At 41.9% G+C, this 15,579-nt stretch overlaps 1 protein-coding gene across 2 annotated transcripts in view; it reads left to right on the forward strand.

Moving 5' to 3' along the window:
- The window catches only part of otud7a (OTU deubiquitinase 7A), a 156,940-nt gene extending 146,578 nt beyond the window's left edge, over window positions 1–10,362 (forward strand). For both annotated transcript variants that reach the window (XM_048617176.1, XM_048617175.1), the window contains 3 exons: window positions 5,004–5,118; window positions 5,634–5,718; window positions 6,648–10,362. In XM_048617176.1, coding sequence (XP_048473133.1) covers window positions 5,004–5,118; window positions 5,634–5,718; window positions 6,648–8,012 — 1,565 coding nt within the window. In that variant the 3' untranslated portion in view covers window positions 8,013–10,362. The remainder of the gene's footprint in view (window positions 1–5,003; window positions 5,119–5,633; window positions 5,719–6,647) is intronic.
- The last annotated feature ends 5,217 nt before the right edge of the window (window positions 10,363–15,579 follow it).

Here is a 15,579-nt window from a genome sequence, read left to right on the forward strand (position 1 = left end):
ATCTAAGGCAGACATCAATGCGGAGATTCAACAGCCCATCTATGAGCATCACCATTAGTCTTCAAGGATGAGAGTCTTTGACCGTGACATCTGTGCTGGTACCAAGATCCTTTTCGAGGCAGTCATCCTCCACTTGTCCTATATGGCTCCAAAACGTTGATTTACGTATAGATTCCATCTCAAGACACTTGAGAAGCACCACCAAAGCTGTTTGGGATGGGTTCTCTGCAACAGCTGGGCGGACAGGCATATAAACGTCACTGTCCTTGAAGCAGCTGACAGTACCAGCATTGAGGCTGCGATCACCCAAAACCAACTCTGTTGAGCCAGCCACGTGCTTATAATGCCTGAGTTCCAACTGCCAAAGCACATCATCTTGTCCCAGCTCAAGGGATGCACTTGAATTAGAGAAGAACAAAGGAACCCTTCCAAAGTCTCTTTGAAGGCTTCCCTTGAGAAAGGCAACACAGATGGAATCGCATGGGAGACCCTTGCTGAGAAGAAACTGACTTGGAAGAAACTGCTGTTATGAAGGGTCACAATTCAAGAACACCCAACAGCAAGAGAAAATATGGAAAAGGAACTGGAGAAGGGAATGCCAATGATCTCAAGGCCAAAGAGTACTTCCACCTTTCAGAAACACCTGCCGAACATGTGGTGGAAGTGCAGCTCCAGGGTCAGGCTTATCAGCCACAGAACCCCTGAACCTCCTCTGTAATTAAGGATGCCCTCAACCATATCTCCTCCATTTCCTGCATTTCTGTCCTCAAACCCCGCCCCCCACCAACAACAATAAGGATAAATTCCCCTTAGTCCTCACGTACCACCCCACCAACCTCCGAATCTATTGTACCTGATCCAACCTGATCTATTGTATCCTTTCTCCCGATGTGGTCTCCTCTATATTGGGGAGACCAAACGCAGACTCGGGGACCAGTTTGTGGAGCATCCGCACTCTGCACGCACCAACCAACCTGACCTTCTGGTTGACATCCATTTAATTCCCCCTGTCACTCACCTGGCGACGTGTCCATGCTTGGCCTCCTCCACTGTCAGAGTGAGGCCAAATGTAAACTGGAGGAATAACACCTGATATTTGACCTGGGAGCCTACAGCCCAATGGCCTCAATATTGACTTCACCAGCTTCAAAATCCACCCCTAGCCTTATCCCATGTCCAGCCCTCCCCTCCTCTTTGCCTCCTTGACCTGACCTAACCTGTCCATTTTCCTACTCACCTATCTGCTCCACCCTTCCCACTGACCAATCACAATAACCTCCTAACTATATCCACTTATCATCATCTCACCTACCCTTCCCCAGCCCCACCCTCCCCTCCCCATTTACGTCTGGGCTCCCCTCCCCCTCCCCAGTCCTGATGAAACGTTTTGGTCTGAAACATTGACTCTCCTGCTCCTCGGATGTTGTCTGACCTGCTGTGCTTTTCCAGCTTCACATCTACTGACATTGGCTTCCAGCATGTGCAGTCCTCACTGTCTCCAAACTAGTGACATGGAATTTCTTAGGTGGACAATCATATCCATTAACAAGTATTGCCAATTTAATGAAAGAAGATGAAAAAATAAGTGAAGTATAGTTGTCTGAGACCTTGCACCCTAAATGAGGAACATTTCAGCAGTGCAATATGCTGTTAACACCATATGGCATTGTACTCCTTCCTGTCACTGTAGAAAGAGTCACATAGGATGATGGTTAAATTTTAATTTGCCTCATTGCAAGTGTAAATATCATCCAGTTTTATTTTTCTCCTCCAGTGTTGTAATGCTGGTTTTTTTATTGTGAAATGCTTATCCGGGCTCAAAGTAGGCTCTGTGTATTTATTCAGTATTTCACTATGGTGCTATGCACTAAGGTGTCAAGCTTGTTCAGTGGGTGGTATTCTTGCTACTACATCAGAAGGTCATGGTTTCATGCCCTGTTACATGTAATTGAGGATGCACCAATGCAGGACTGACGGAATGCTGCACTATCAAATGTGTTGCTTGGGTAAAATGATTAAATTAAGGCCTTATCTGTTCTAGAAAATATTACACAGGACTATTCCAAGAAGAGCCAGGGAGCTCTTTCCAGTGGCCTGACACAACGTTAATTCCTCAATTAACATTATTTGAAAACAAATTTTCTGGTCAGTGTTGTCTGGTGTTTGTGGGACAAATTGCCAGCCACATTTCAAGCATTCTAATAATCACGGTACTTTAAAAAGTAGCTCATTGCCTATAATGTGGTGGGACATCTGGAGTTGCAAAAGATGTTGTATAAATTCTGTTTGTTTTCATTGAGTACATTTGTGCAATTACACTGATACAGACACATGCAGAGCGGAGAGGCCTGATCCAGAGGGTCAACTTACATATCACCTGATTAAGTACATTGTAGGTAGCATAATCTAACAAAAGCTAAAACTAAAACCATGGACGTAAGGTGCTGAAAGTACATTTATGATCAGACAGTTTGAAAATAGCCAGATCAATGTTTTGTATGATTCCTTTCTTAATGTAGTTAGAATCACAAGCCCTCCAGTACAGAAAGAGACCAGTTGGCACCGGCCCTCTGAAGAGCATTCCACCCAGACCCATCCCGTCACTGTAACCCCACATGGGGTTTTTACTTTGGCTAACTCTCATAACCTACACATCCCTGGACACTATGTTGCAATTTATTTTCAGCATGGTCACTCCACCTAACCTGCATATCTTTGGACTGTGGGAGGAAACCCACAGGCACCGGGAGAATGTGTAAACTTCACACACAAGCCCAAGGCTTGTTTTTTCTCTACATAAGTTGACTGACTTGCTGCATGTTTCTAGCATTTGTAGTATTTGCTTTCTATTTGTTACTGTGCCTTTTTGTCTTTGTATAGTTAATCACACTTGTAATGAATATTGAGCCTTCTCTTATTTACACAGATACTTGATTTGGTTGGCAAGCTTTATTTCTGGGGAAGTAAAAAAAGTTATGCTTAGCTTTTTTTGGTGTATGTCTACTAGAACTAACACATTGATTTGGGCATGGGAAGGCCCTCCGCTTCTTCCTGTCCCGCAGGCCCGACCAGTCCCCCTCCACTGATACCCTCATCCGCTTAGCCGAACTCGTCCTCACACTCAACAACTTCTCTTTCAATTCCTCCCACTTCCTACAGACAAAGGGGGTAGCCATGGGTACCCGCATGGGCCCAAGCTATGCCTGCCTCTTTGTAGGTTGCGTGGAACAATCCCTCTTCCATACCTACACCGGCCCTAAACCCCACCTCTTCCTCCGTTACGTTGATGACTGTATCAGCGCCGCCTCGTGCTCCCACGAGGAGCTCGAACAGTTCATCCACTTCACTAACACCTTCCACCCCAACCTTAAGTTTACCTGGACCATCTCTAACACCTCTCTCCCCTTCCTGGACCTCTCTGTCTCCATATCGGGCAACCACCTAGAAACCGATATTCATTTCAAGCCCACCGACTCCCACAGCTACCTAGAATACTCCTCCTCCCACCCACCTTCCTGCAAAAATGCTATCCCCTATTCCCAATTCCTTCGCCTCCGCCGCATCTGCTCCCAGGATGAGGCATTCCACTCCCGTACATCTCAGTTGTCCTCGTTTTTCAAGGACCGTAACTTCCCCCCCTCGGTGGTCGAGAATGCCCTCAACCGTGTCTCCCACATCTCCCGCACCTCATCCCTCACACCCCGTCCACGCAATAAGAACCAAAAAAGAATCCCCCTCGTCCTCACGTACCACCCCACCAACCTCCGGATCCAACGCATCATCCTCCGACACTTCCGCCATCTGCAATCCAACCCCACCACCAAAGACATCTTTCCCTCCCCACCCTTATCTTCTTTCCGGAGGGACCACTCTCTCCGTGACTCCCTTGTCTGCTCCACACTCCCCTCCAGCTCCACCACACCCGGCACTTTTCCCTGCAACCACAGGAAGTGCTACACCTGCCCCCATAGCTCCTCCCTCACCCCCATCCCAGGCCCCAAGAAGACTTTCCACATCAAGCAGATGTTCACCTGCACATCTGCCAATGTGGTATACTGCATCCGCTGTACCCGGTGTGGCTACCTCTACATCGGGGAAACCAAGCGGAGGCTCGGGGACCGCTTTGCAGAACACCTACGCTCGGTTCGCAATAAACAACTGCACCTCCCAGTCGCGAACCATTTCAACTCCCCCTCCCATTCCTCAGACGACATGTCCATCCTGGGCCTCCTGCAGTGCCACAACGATGCCACCCGAAGGTTGCAGGAACAGCAACTCATATTCCGCTTGGGAACCCTGCAGCCTAATGGTATCAATGTGGATTTCACAAGCTTCAAAATCTCCCCTCCCCCTACCGCATCCCAAAACCAGTCCAGCTCGTCCCTGCCTCCCTAACCTGTTCTTCCTCCCACCTATCCCCTCCTCCCACCTCAAGCCGCACCTCCATCTCCTACCGACCAACCTCATCCCGCCCCCTTGACCTGTCCGTCCTCCCTGGACTGACCTATCCCCTTCCTAACTCCCTACCTACACTCACCTTTACTGGCTCCATCCCCGCCTCTTCGACCTGTTTGTCTCCTCTCCACCTATCCTCTCCTCTATCCCTCTTCTATCCGCCTCCCACTCTCTCCCTATTTATTTCAGAACCCCCTTCCCCTCCCCCTTTTCTGATGAAGGGTCTAGGCCCGAAACGTCAGCCTCTCTGCTCCTATGATGCTGCTTGGCCTGCTGTGTTCATCCAGCTCTACACCTTGTTGTCTCGGATTCTCCAGCATCTGCAGTTCCTACTATGCCTGCACTATCAAATTGTTCTCATTAACAGACAGGGGTAAAATGCATTCAAAAACAATTGTAGCTTCACAATTCCAATATTAATGACCCTCTGTAAGATTGCAAAGAAAGATATATTTCTCTATTCAGAAAACTGTCCTTATAATACTCCTGAAAGAGACACTAATTGTCAATATTATATATTTGTTGCTCTAATATTTTCTGTTATTTAGCTGCAATTCCCTTGACTGACTCAGAACACAAACTGCTACCTTTGCACTTTGCAATGGATCCCAAGAAAGATTGGGAGTGGGGAAAGGATGACAATGATAACACCAAGTTGGCCAAGTGAGTACATTTGATTTAATTTGCTTTTAATTTCAAAGCATATTATTTTGTTCCCTTTTGAGAATCACAAAGCTTTTATTTTACATACAGCAATTTTTCAGCTTTATCATAGAATCATAAAATCTCTATAGTGTGGAAAGAGGCCATTTGGCCCATTGGGTCTGCGCCCAGACCCAGACCCTTACCCTATCTCCCTAACTCTGCATTTAGCATAGTCAATCCTAATCTTGGACTGTGGGAGGAATCTGGAGCACGTGGCAGAAACCCAGACAGATGGGGAGAATGTGCAAACTTCACACAGGCACCCAAGGCTGGGATCGAACTTGGGTCCCTGACACTGTGAGCTACCATGCTGCCCACAGTCTTTGCCTGAAGACTTATGTGAATTGAATGTGTAATAATTGACTGGTTTTATCTAATGCCAATTCACAGTTAGGGTTGTTAGTGTTACCACAGGCGGTGGCTTACCTTTTGTCCATGTAGATGTTTTATCACCCTGCATTCTTGTCTTCCAGTTTAGTCCTTTCTCTGGAAGCCAAACTTCACCTACTGCATAGCTATATGAATGTATCCTGGATCTGTATTCCTGCTGAAACTAGGGTAAAGTATTTCTGCTTTGAAAGTGGAAGGGACAACATTTCCTGCTTTGATTTATGTGGCTCGTAAAGCATATCTTCAGTGATGCTATACAACAGAGACTGTAATAATGCATGTTTTTTACCCTGAGCAATATCATTGTGAAAACTTGTGTATCAATTGTAAAATTCTGTCTGTTATTTTCAACAGTAGTGTTACCCTATTTATTATAAGTGAATTAATACCTCTATGGAGTGAACAAAAGAGCTTGTTGTGTTTACATTGAAACTTGTGCCGTCTTGCACAGTGGGGTTTCAAGGCTATTTGCTTTGATTGCTATTTGATTTATGTTGTTGCTGTTAGCAGTGTGATTTGATATATGACCATTGTAAATATAAATTTTCATTTTCCATTCTCGAGTCACAAAGACATTTTTTGGTATAACAAGCTTAATCCAGCTGTAGGTATCTGCTAACGTAAAATAAATGCTACAGTTTTATTATTTTCGGGCAGATGAATGGCTAACGACCTTTCACAGTGCAAGTGTGAGCTATGCAAAATAGGAAGATCACAGGTTCAGTTAACTGATCTGTGTTTAGTTGGCTCAATTCATATACAGTTGTGGTTGGGATTCCACAATTGGTCTCAAAACCCTTAGACTAAAGGAAGGAAATTATCTGCTGATTATTCTCTGGTGGTTTCTATCATGCAGTACATGTGTAGATGCCAGGTTTTCACAGCTGAGTGTGCCTACAGTGAAATATCCGAATGGCACTTATTGTCAAAGGCAGTCTCGGTGAGATACTACATAATGCATAATTTGGTGAGACACTACATTAGACAAAAGTATTGCAACAGTCACATTTTAATATAAAAGAGTTTGTTTTATTCCAATAATTTTGTATCATACTATAGATTTTATTGGGTTAGTTATGAATTGTTTGTACTCACAGGCACCTTTGGCCCAGCCAGAATCACCAACTGCTTCAGTAGGGGAAGATGCCCATTCACTGTCTGACTCAGAATCAGACAGAGACTCCATCTGCAGCAACTCTAATCTGAATGGAAACAAAAACCAGAAAGAGAAAGATAAAGCAGATAAGCAAAAGAAGGAAAAGAATAGGACAGACTCTGTCGCAAACAAACTCGGGAGCTTTAGTAAAACCCTGGGGACTAAAATAAAGAAGAACATGGGAGGACTTGGAGGATTGGTGCATGGAAGAATCAGCAAAGGAAATTCAAGCAATGGACGCAATGGGGAGAATGCAGAGAAAGGCAAGAAAAAAGAATCCAATAAATCTAATAAAGGAGGTAAAGATGAGTCATTGCGATCTTCAAGTTCATCTCCTACGGACAAGTCAAATATTACCTCTGTTAAAGCTCCAACAGATAAACCAGCTGACCAGTGGAAGTACAGCACTGATGTCAAACTCAGCCTCAACATATTGAGAGCTGCTATGCAAGGAGAGAGGAAGTTCATTTTTGCTGGACTTCTGTTGACTAGCCATAGGCATCAGTTTCACGAGGAAATGATTAATTATTACTTGACTACTGCTCAGGAACGCTTCAATGCAGAGCAGGAGCAAAAACGCAAAGAGGCAGAGAAAAATACTTCCAGTAACTCCACGTGTAAAAAGATGGAACATGAACCATCTGAGAAAAGCAAGGTGGAATCAAATCCTCAGGTGGACACTCTTCAAGGTTCTTGTCATGGCTATACAGGTCAGCTGAACTCACAAACACAAAGAAGGAGTGGTCAGACAACAGAGATCAATTCACCCCTCAGAAATGAAATCCCTAAAACTGGCACTCTCACCTCTGCCCACTTTACACACACACCAGCTTTGTTGCGGCATGTCATTCATGTGTCTGAGGTTAAATCTCAGTCATCAAACTACCAAGTTGACATTCAGCCTCCCGTCATCGGCTCCCTGAAAACATGTGCAACATACCCGCAGCATAATCGCTCGCTGTCATATCAAACTTACTGTCCAATAGGGTTCCCTACTGTAGAAACCATGGAACCTCTGAAGTGTTTGCTGCCCCCTGAACATAAAAGCAACACGTTTACCAATGGGTTTTCTACAAGTGATGTTAATGGCTACTTGGAATATGCAGATGAGGGTGTTTCCTCAGTGTGGCAGAGTGGAGAGCAAACCAAAGGGCGAATTATGATGGCTCCTCCCTATTCCCTACAACAAAACCGATGCAAACAGCACAACTGCCCCTTCTACGGCAGTCCAGAAACAGAATTTTACTGCTCTTACTGTTACAAAGAAGAGCTTCAACGCAGGGAAAGAGGAAACAAGTCTATTTAACTGAATTGTTTGGAAAATGTTGTTCCGGTTTCGCAATATTAACCAAATCCATCATTACAAATATTTTGAAGGAGCAACTTAATAAGTTGAGCATCCATTTATAACTCTTTAAACCATGAAGCAAAGTCTGTTCATTACATTTCAAGAGTCCTTGAGTTGCGCTACAGTCAATGTATTAGAACAGGTTACAACCTCTGTTCAGAATTGATGCTCCAGCCCTTAATTTTTGTTCAGTAACCTGGAGTAATGTGAGACCTTTTCATTTTGTTACTCCATGGACTGTTACCAAATAATTAATTATATTCCAACATTTTTTTTTAAATTACACTACAGCAAAGTAAATGCCAGGAGATGATTTGCGCATTAGTTACCAATGTAAAAGTGATATGGTGACATAGAGCAGAAAATAACCATACATTTGTGTTTGTGAACTAGAAGATGCATTATGACTGAAATTTACAAACAAAAGTTAAAAATTGTAATATAGAAATTATTTTTATATTATTTTCACAAATGTGCTGCAAAAGCAATATTTTGCGCTTTTTATTAAAAAAAACACATTTGCCATTTTAATAGATGATTTAACTGCAGAAACTGTTAACTAGAAGCATACAATAGAGCTTTGTAATGTGTGTTTATAAGCTCCAGAGGACTTGAGAAGTGGCCCAGGCATTCATACATTTTGATATCTTGTAAACATGCAACTTTCTTTAAGAAATGGGTTTTTCTGAAACTTGCTCCAGTGTTTCGACATGGCCTAAGTGTTTTGTTGAGCTGTTAAAAATCTTTTGCACTGCTTTGCAGTGGCTGTAGTTCATTGCTTTGCTCTTTCCAGCCAAGAGTTTTTAAGTGAATGCATTCTAATCTTATCTGTGTATGTTTGTCACACTGCGGACATCACATCACACTTTGCCACAAACTCAGAGCAATTGTTGAAAAGAGGAAAAAGCCAGTTTTTTGGGTTCTTCTGCCCCAAACCCAGAACTTTACAGGCAGTTACACTTGCCCTGTGACTGACATCAAAAATTCACGAGCAGTTGCAACTGCCTGAATTTTTTCACACCAACAGGGAATATTAGAAGTGGCCTTAAAGGGACAGGCAAGGTTATTATCTTAACATTACAACAACGCTCAAGAAGCAGCTTTGCTGTGAAAATGCCATGGGATTGTCTACTAGCCTTCTTTTAATAACAAGACAGACTAGTTCTATGCGGCTTTTATTTTCAATGATGTTGCATTTTTTGTTTTAATATGAAAATAAAGTTCATAGGAATATTCTCTTCTATAATAATCTTACCACTATGCACACAATGACAAAAGCAAAAATAAAGAAATGTGGTAACTGAGCAGGCCTGGCTGTATCTTTTGAAGAGAGAAGCAGTTTATGTTGCAGTTCAGTGATCTTTTATCAAGCTGTTTGTCTTTCCAGAGATGCTGCCTAGCCTGCTAAGGAGTTCCAACACTTTGTTTTTATTTCATTTTTTCAGTATCCATAACAGTGGAGAATATAAATACCAGTGGATTGCATGCGTACCATCAGGGAACTCTTTCTTAAGTATGCTGCTTATATTACTCCATGATTCGGCCCTCCCAATTTATATCCATTCAGAAAATCAGAAACCCACACCCCCACCGGATTCCCAAGAGTATGGAAGAATACTTTTGGGAAAGAGGGAAGTAATACCTGACTACCTGACTTTTTAAACTTAATGTAGAACTTCCTGTCCTTCTGGGAGAGGGAGGAAGGTGCTGAAAGCTCCCATGGAAATTTACAGTTAAGTGTTTAATATTTTCTGATTACTTTGAACTTAAGGTTGAGAAATGATGCAAAGAATTTCAATTCCAAGACTTTGAAATGTACCTGGCTACTTGGGATGAGAAAATTCATCATTATTTTTACTTATCTGTTTTCAGAACAAGAAACTAGTTTGCAAACGATAGACGTTTCAACAACGTTAAATCATTTAACTTATGGTGAAAACCAGTGAGCTCAGGAAACTTGCTAAGATTCTTTGAAAGATTAAACAAAGTAATAAGTTTTGCTTTAACTGTGATTGATTGTTGCTGGATTATTTTTCTCATTATGATCATCCTAAGATTATCCAAATGGTGATAAGCCCAAGAAGCTCATTTTCAAGTTTACCAAGAAACGTCTGAAATTTAATGCAAAGGCCTGATCTCTGACATAAGTTGTGTGTTAAAATAAATTATGATTGAGGTGAATGTGATGGATGCCATTATTAGATGGGATATTCAATGGGAGATGCCTTATCTTATTTGATCATGGTATTCTGTATTGTTTTAAATGTTTATCACCTGACTTGCACTGAAAAATTAAAACCCATGTTATGCTGACTTCCTGCATTAAACTGTTTATTTTCTATTTGTCTAAAATTGACAATGTGTCATTGCTTTAAGTTAGGTTTGTTAATTGGATCAACTTAAACATTCAGTAGGTAAGTGCTAATGCACTCTGCTACATCAGTGAAATTCAGCAGCAACTGAACCACTATTATTGGCCCAAATGCCTTAGGAATAAATAGGAGAATTCATTCAGGCTTCCTGCTGTTCTTCATCCATTGACCTTGTTGTAAAGTGCAAGTACAAGTCAAATATGAACAGTATCAGACTCTACTGTGATGTTATGAAATGGTCTGTATTCTCCAGACAATTAGTGACCAGACTTACATAGAATGCACTCGAGCCTATGGAGGAACCATATGCCATCAAAGGCTACTTTGCTGAGGTGAGGAAAAAGCACTAACTAGTTTCACAGTCAGAATGTTTGGTTATTTTTAACAACTTTCTCCAAGAACCTCAGCATTAACAAACCCCTTACATTGGGCAATTCTGTATGTTGGTCATTTCTTCTTGTATGAAGGTTGATGTCTAGCTTTTTATCTGGTAGCTGTCCGAATGAGTAAAAGCTAACCAAAAAATAGCAACAATGCATTATTTTAGTCTTGATAACTGCCAAATTTGTGAACAAAACTTTTACTATTAGTAATTAGATTATCTTTGCTAACGTACTCATTGATTTGTCCCATTTTAAGATGAGTGTCAGTGCTGGGGATTGGAACACTTCTACACCACTGCCTCCCATCCTTAAACTCTGAGTCAGCATCAAACTGTCCCAGGTCAGGTAGGGCCATTTATATTACACAGTTGCATTATACACCTAATTCTTCATTGTTGAATTGATGTGGGACAGTGAGCAAAGATCATTCACTTACATTAATATAAAATTGCGTCTGTAAATCAACAAGGCTGGACTTTTGATTCACTCCATGTGATTTGTTCTTTAAAAGTGAAGATAGTGCATTGCGGAGGGTTGAAACTAGATTGATAGAGGGATGAAAATCTAGGCAAATTACAAGAAGGGAACTGGAGGCAGAAATCTAGTGACAGAAGACAGCAAAGGTTAAAATGATGATTTAACTGCAGAAACTGTTAACTAGAAGCATACAATAGAGCTTTGTAATGTGTGTTTATAAGCTCCAGTGGACTTGAGGAGTGGCCCAGGCATTCATACCTCCTGCACTCTTTGTTGAATCCAAATGATGTAGCTCTCTTCCAGCCATTGCCTAGATTCAAGCAGTTCCACTGAAAAGTTGCAGTCTTCCCTTTTCAAAAATGATGCTGATACATCTTTCCCTAACCTTTGATCACAGGTCCTTTTACTTGGATTTAGCCCTGTAACTTCTTAAACTCCATCACAGCATTCATTCGATTAAAGGTCCACCACAGAAATATTGTCTTCTTCCACACCATCCTGTCCTACTCTTAATATAAGGATTTTTCATGTCAACATTCAGCTTCTGCAGTGTTGGCATTCTTAGAACATAGGACAGTAACACATAGGAACAGACCCTTCAGCCAACCATGTCTGCACCAAGCAGGATGCAATTCTAAACTAACCTCACCTACCTGCACAAGGACCATATCCCTCTATTCCTTTCCTGTTCATGTATTACTCTAAATGCCTCTTAAACATTGCTATCATATCTGCTTCTACCATCTCCCCGGCAGTGCTTTCCACCACCCTCTGTTTCAAAACAAAATTGCCTCACGTCTCCTTTCAACTTTCCCCCTGTCACCTTAAACCTATGACCCCTGATTTTTGACAATTCCAACATGGGAGAAAGACTCTGACTATCCACCCTATCCATGCCTCAATTTTATACACCCCTATCGGGTCACCTCTCGATTTCCAACACTCTAGCAAAAACAATTCAAGTTAGTCCATATTATGGAACAGACAAGACCCCCTAAACATATATTAGGAAGAAAGCCTTGACCCTTATTTTTTCTCATTTTAAGAGGCAAGTATCAGGTGTTGCGTTCCAGGTGCAATTTGATTATCTTGAAGCAAAACACTTTATTCATAGATTTATACATAAAATACAACAAAAGAAAGAATTGGAATAACTTAACCCTATCGGAAAACTTAACAGGATAATAGATTATTTAACTACTAAACATAATTGTTCCAATATAATGACATTCCATAATACACCCTTAGCAAAGGCAAATTCAGTAAAATAGACTGTCTCACGTGCAATTCTAGCAGCAGGAAAAGAACTCCACTTTTGGCTGTATAGAGAGAGAAAAAACAGCTTCAAGACACCAGCAGCAACTGCTACAAAAAACTAAAACTAAAAATCCTGGTTCAGTTGGAGCTCAACCCCACTTATTCAGGCTGCTTCTATTCTTCCAACATTTAAAAAAAAAACCTAAGGCATCATAATCTCTTTATTGGCTTGAGCAGACTGCTCATCACCTCCCTCTCGACCTTTCTTCATTTAAAAAAAAAGACCAGGACAAAATACACCTCTTAAAGCCGTAGAATCGTCACAGTCCAACTTCTCCTTATACCTAATATACTTCAATCCAGGCAACATCCTGGTAAAGTTCTTGTGCACCCACTCCAAAGCTCCCACATCTTTCTAGTAGTGTGGCAACTAGAACGGCACACAATACTCCAAATGTGGCTTAACCAAAGTTTTAACTAAAGCTGCAACATGACTTGTCAACTTTTATACTCAATGCTCTGACCAATGAAAGCAAGTATGCTATATATTTTCTTTACCACCTTATCCAGTTGTATTGCCATTTTAAGGGACCTCTGGACTTCCACCCCAAGATCTTTCTGTACATCAGTGTTCCTAAGAGTCCTGCTATTTACTGTATACTTTCCTCTTGCTTTTGACCTCTCAAAATGCAAAGCTTCACACTTCATTCCATGTGCCATTTCTCTGCCCAACTTTCCAAATGATCTATATCTTGCTGTATCTTTTGACAACTTTCATCATTATCCACAACTTTAATTGTCATATTGTCTGCAAACTTACTAATCAGACCACCTACATTTTCATCCAAACCATTTATTTATATTACAAACAGAGGTCATAGCCCATTCCTTGTGGAACACCACTGATCACAGACCTCCAGTTGAAAAAAACCACCATCCATAACTACCCTTTTCTATGACCAAAACAATTTTGTATCCAACTTACCAACTCACTGTAGATCCCATGTGACACAGTCTTCTAGACCAGCCTACCATGAGAGACCTTGTCAAATGCTTTAGTAAAGTCCATGTAGACAACATCTACTACTTTACCATTAATTATCTTTGTCACTTCCTCAAAAAAACTAAAATCAAATTTGAGACACAAGACTTCCCCAACACAAAGCCATGCTGACTATCCCTAATAAGTCCATTCTTTTCCAAATGCAAGTAAATCCTGGCACTAAGACTCTTCTCCAATAATTTCTCCACCACTGATATAAATCTGACCAGCCTATAATTTCTTGGATTATCCCTGTTGCCCTCCTTAAACAAGTAAACAACATTGTCTATTCTCCAGTCTTTTTGGACCTCACCTGTGGCTACAGAAGATACAGACATCTGTCAAGACCTCAGTAAACTCCTCCCTTGCCTCCTTCAGTATCCTGAGATGAATCCCATCAGGCCCTGAGGATTTATCTACCTTACTGTTTTCAAAACACCTAACACCACCACCTTAATATCAACATAGCCAACGCTAATCTAACATCATCCATGTCCTGCTCCTCAGTGAACACAGATGATGTACTCATTAAGGACCTCACCCATTTCCTCTGGCTCCATGCATAAATTCTCTTCTTTGTCCTTGAGTGGATCAACCCTTTCCCGTTCTACCCTCTTGTTCCTTATATACCTATGAAGTGCTTTGAGACTTTCCTTAGCTCTGTTTACTAAGGACATTTCATGGTCCTTTTTACCCCTACTAATTCCTTGTTTAAGTTCTTTCCTGTTTCCTTTATATTCCTCACAGGCCTTGTCTGATTTCAATTTCCTAAACCTTAAGTACTTCCTTTTTCTTTTTGACTAATCTTTCAATACCTCTTGTCATCCAGTGTTCCTGAATCTTGCCATCCTTATCTTTCATCTTCACAGGAACACGCTGGTCCTGAACTCTTTCAAAGGCCAGTTGATCGGATTCCTACATAGCAGATGTGGATTTACCCTCAAACAGCCACCCCTAATTTAATCTCTTCAGTGTCCCAGTCAAGATTGGGGAAGTTAAAATCACCCACTACAGCAATCCTGTTGTCTTTGCATCTTTCCATGATCTGTCTATATTGTCTGATCCTCTATCTCCTCCTGACTATTGGGAGGCCTACAGTGTAATCCATCATAATCATTTTATCTTTCTTATTCCAGATTTCTAACTGTATGGCCTTGCTGGATGAGCTCTTCAAATGTCCTCTTAGTACAGCTATGACATTCTCTTTAATCGGGAATTCAACTATTTCTTCCACCCCCACTCCTTTTACAGCCCTCTCCATGTCTGAAACATCAAAACCCTGTATCATTGAGCTGCCAGTCCCACCCTTCTCTCAACTAAGTTTCTGTAATGGCTACAATATTGTAGTTCCATGTACTAATCCAGGCTCTAATCTCATCTGCCTTACCTGTTGTACTCCTTGCATTAAAATAAATACAGTTCAGACCGCCAGTGCTGCTGTGTGCATTAACTTTGGCCCTGCCTGGTCTTCCTATCAGGCTTGAGTTAACATCTACCTTCTTCTCAATCACTCCACGTGTTGACCTACTACTGTGGTTCCTGTCCCACTGCCACATTAGTTTAAAACCTACTGAGTGGCCCTAGCAGACCTCCTTGCAAGGATATTCATGTCTCTCCATTTTAGGCACAACCCATCCTCCTTGTCCTTCCTACCCTGGAAGGAATCCCAATGATCCAATTATCTGAAGCCCTCCCTCTTACTCCAGATCTTTAGCCATACATTCAACTGCATTATCTTCCTGTTTCTGGCCTCACTAACATGTGACATGGAGATTAATCCTGAGATTATAACCCTGGAGGCTCTGCTTTTCAACTTCCTACCTAACTCCCTAAATTCCCTTTGCAGGACCTGATCTCTCTTCCTGCCAATGTCTTTAGAACCAGCATGACCATGACCTCTGGCTGCTCACCCCTCCCCTTTCATCCTGTGCCCACTAAGATACATCCTTGACCCTGGCACCAGGGAAGCAACACATTATCCTGGAATTGCTTGC

Source organism: Rhincodon typus, chromosome 36 (genome assembly GCF_021869965.1).
Source record: "Rhincodon typus isolate 14 chromosome 36, sRhiTyp1.1, whole genome shotgun sequence".
Taxonomy (NCBI): Eukaryota; Metazoa; Chordata; class Chondrichthyes; order Orectolobiformes; family Rhincodontidae; genus Rhincodon; species Rhincodon typus.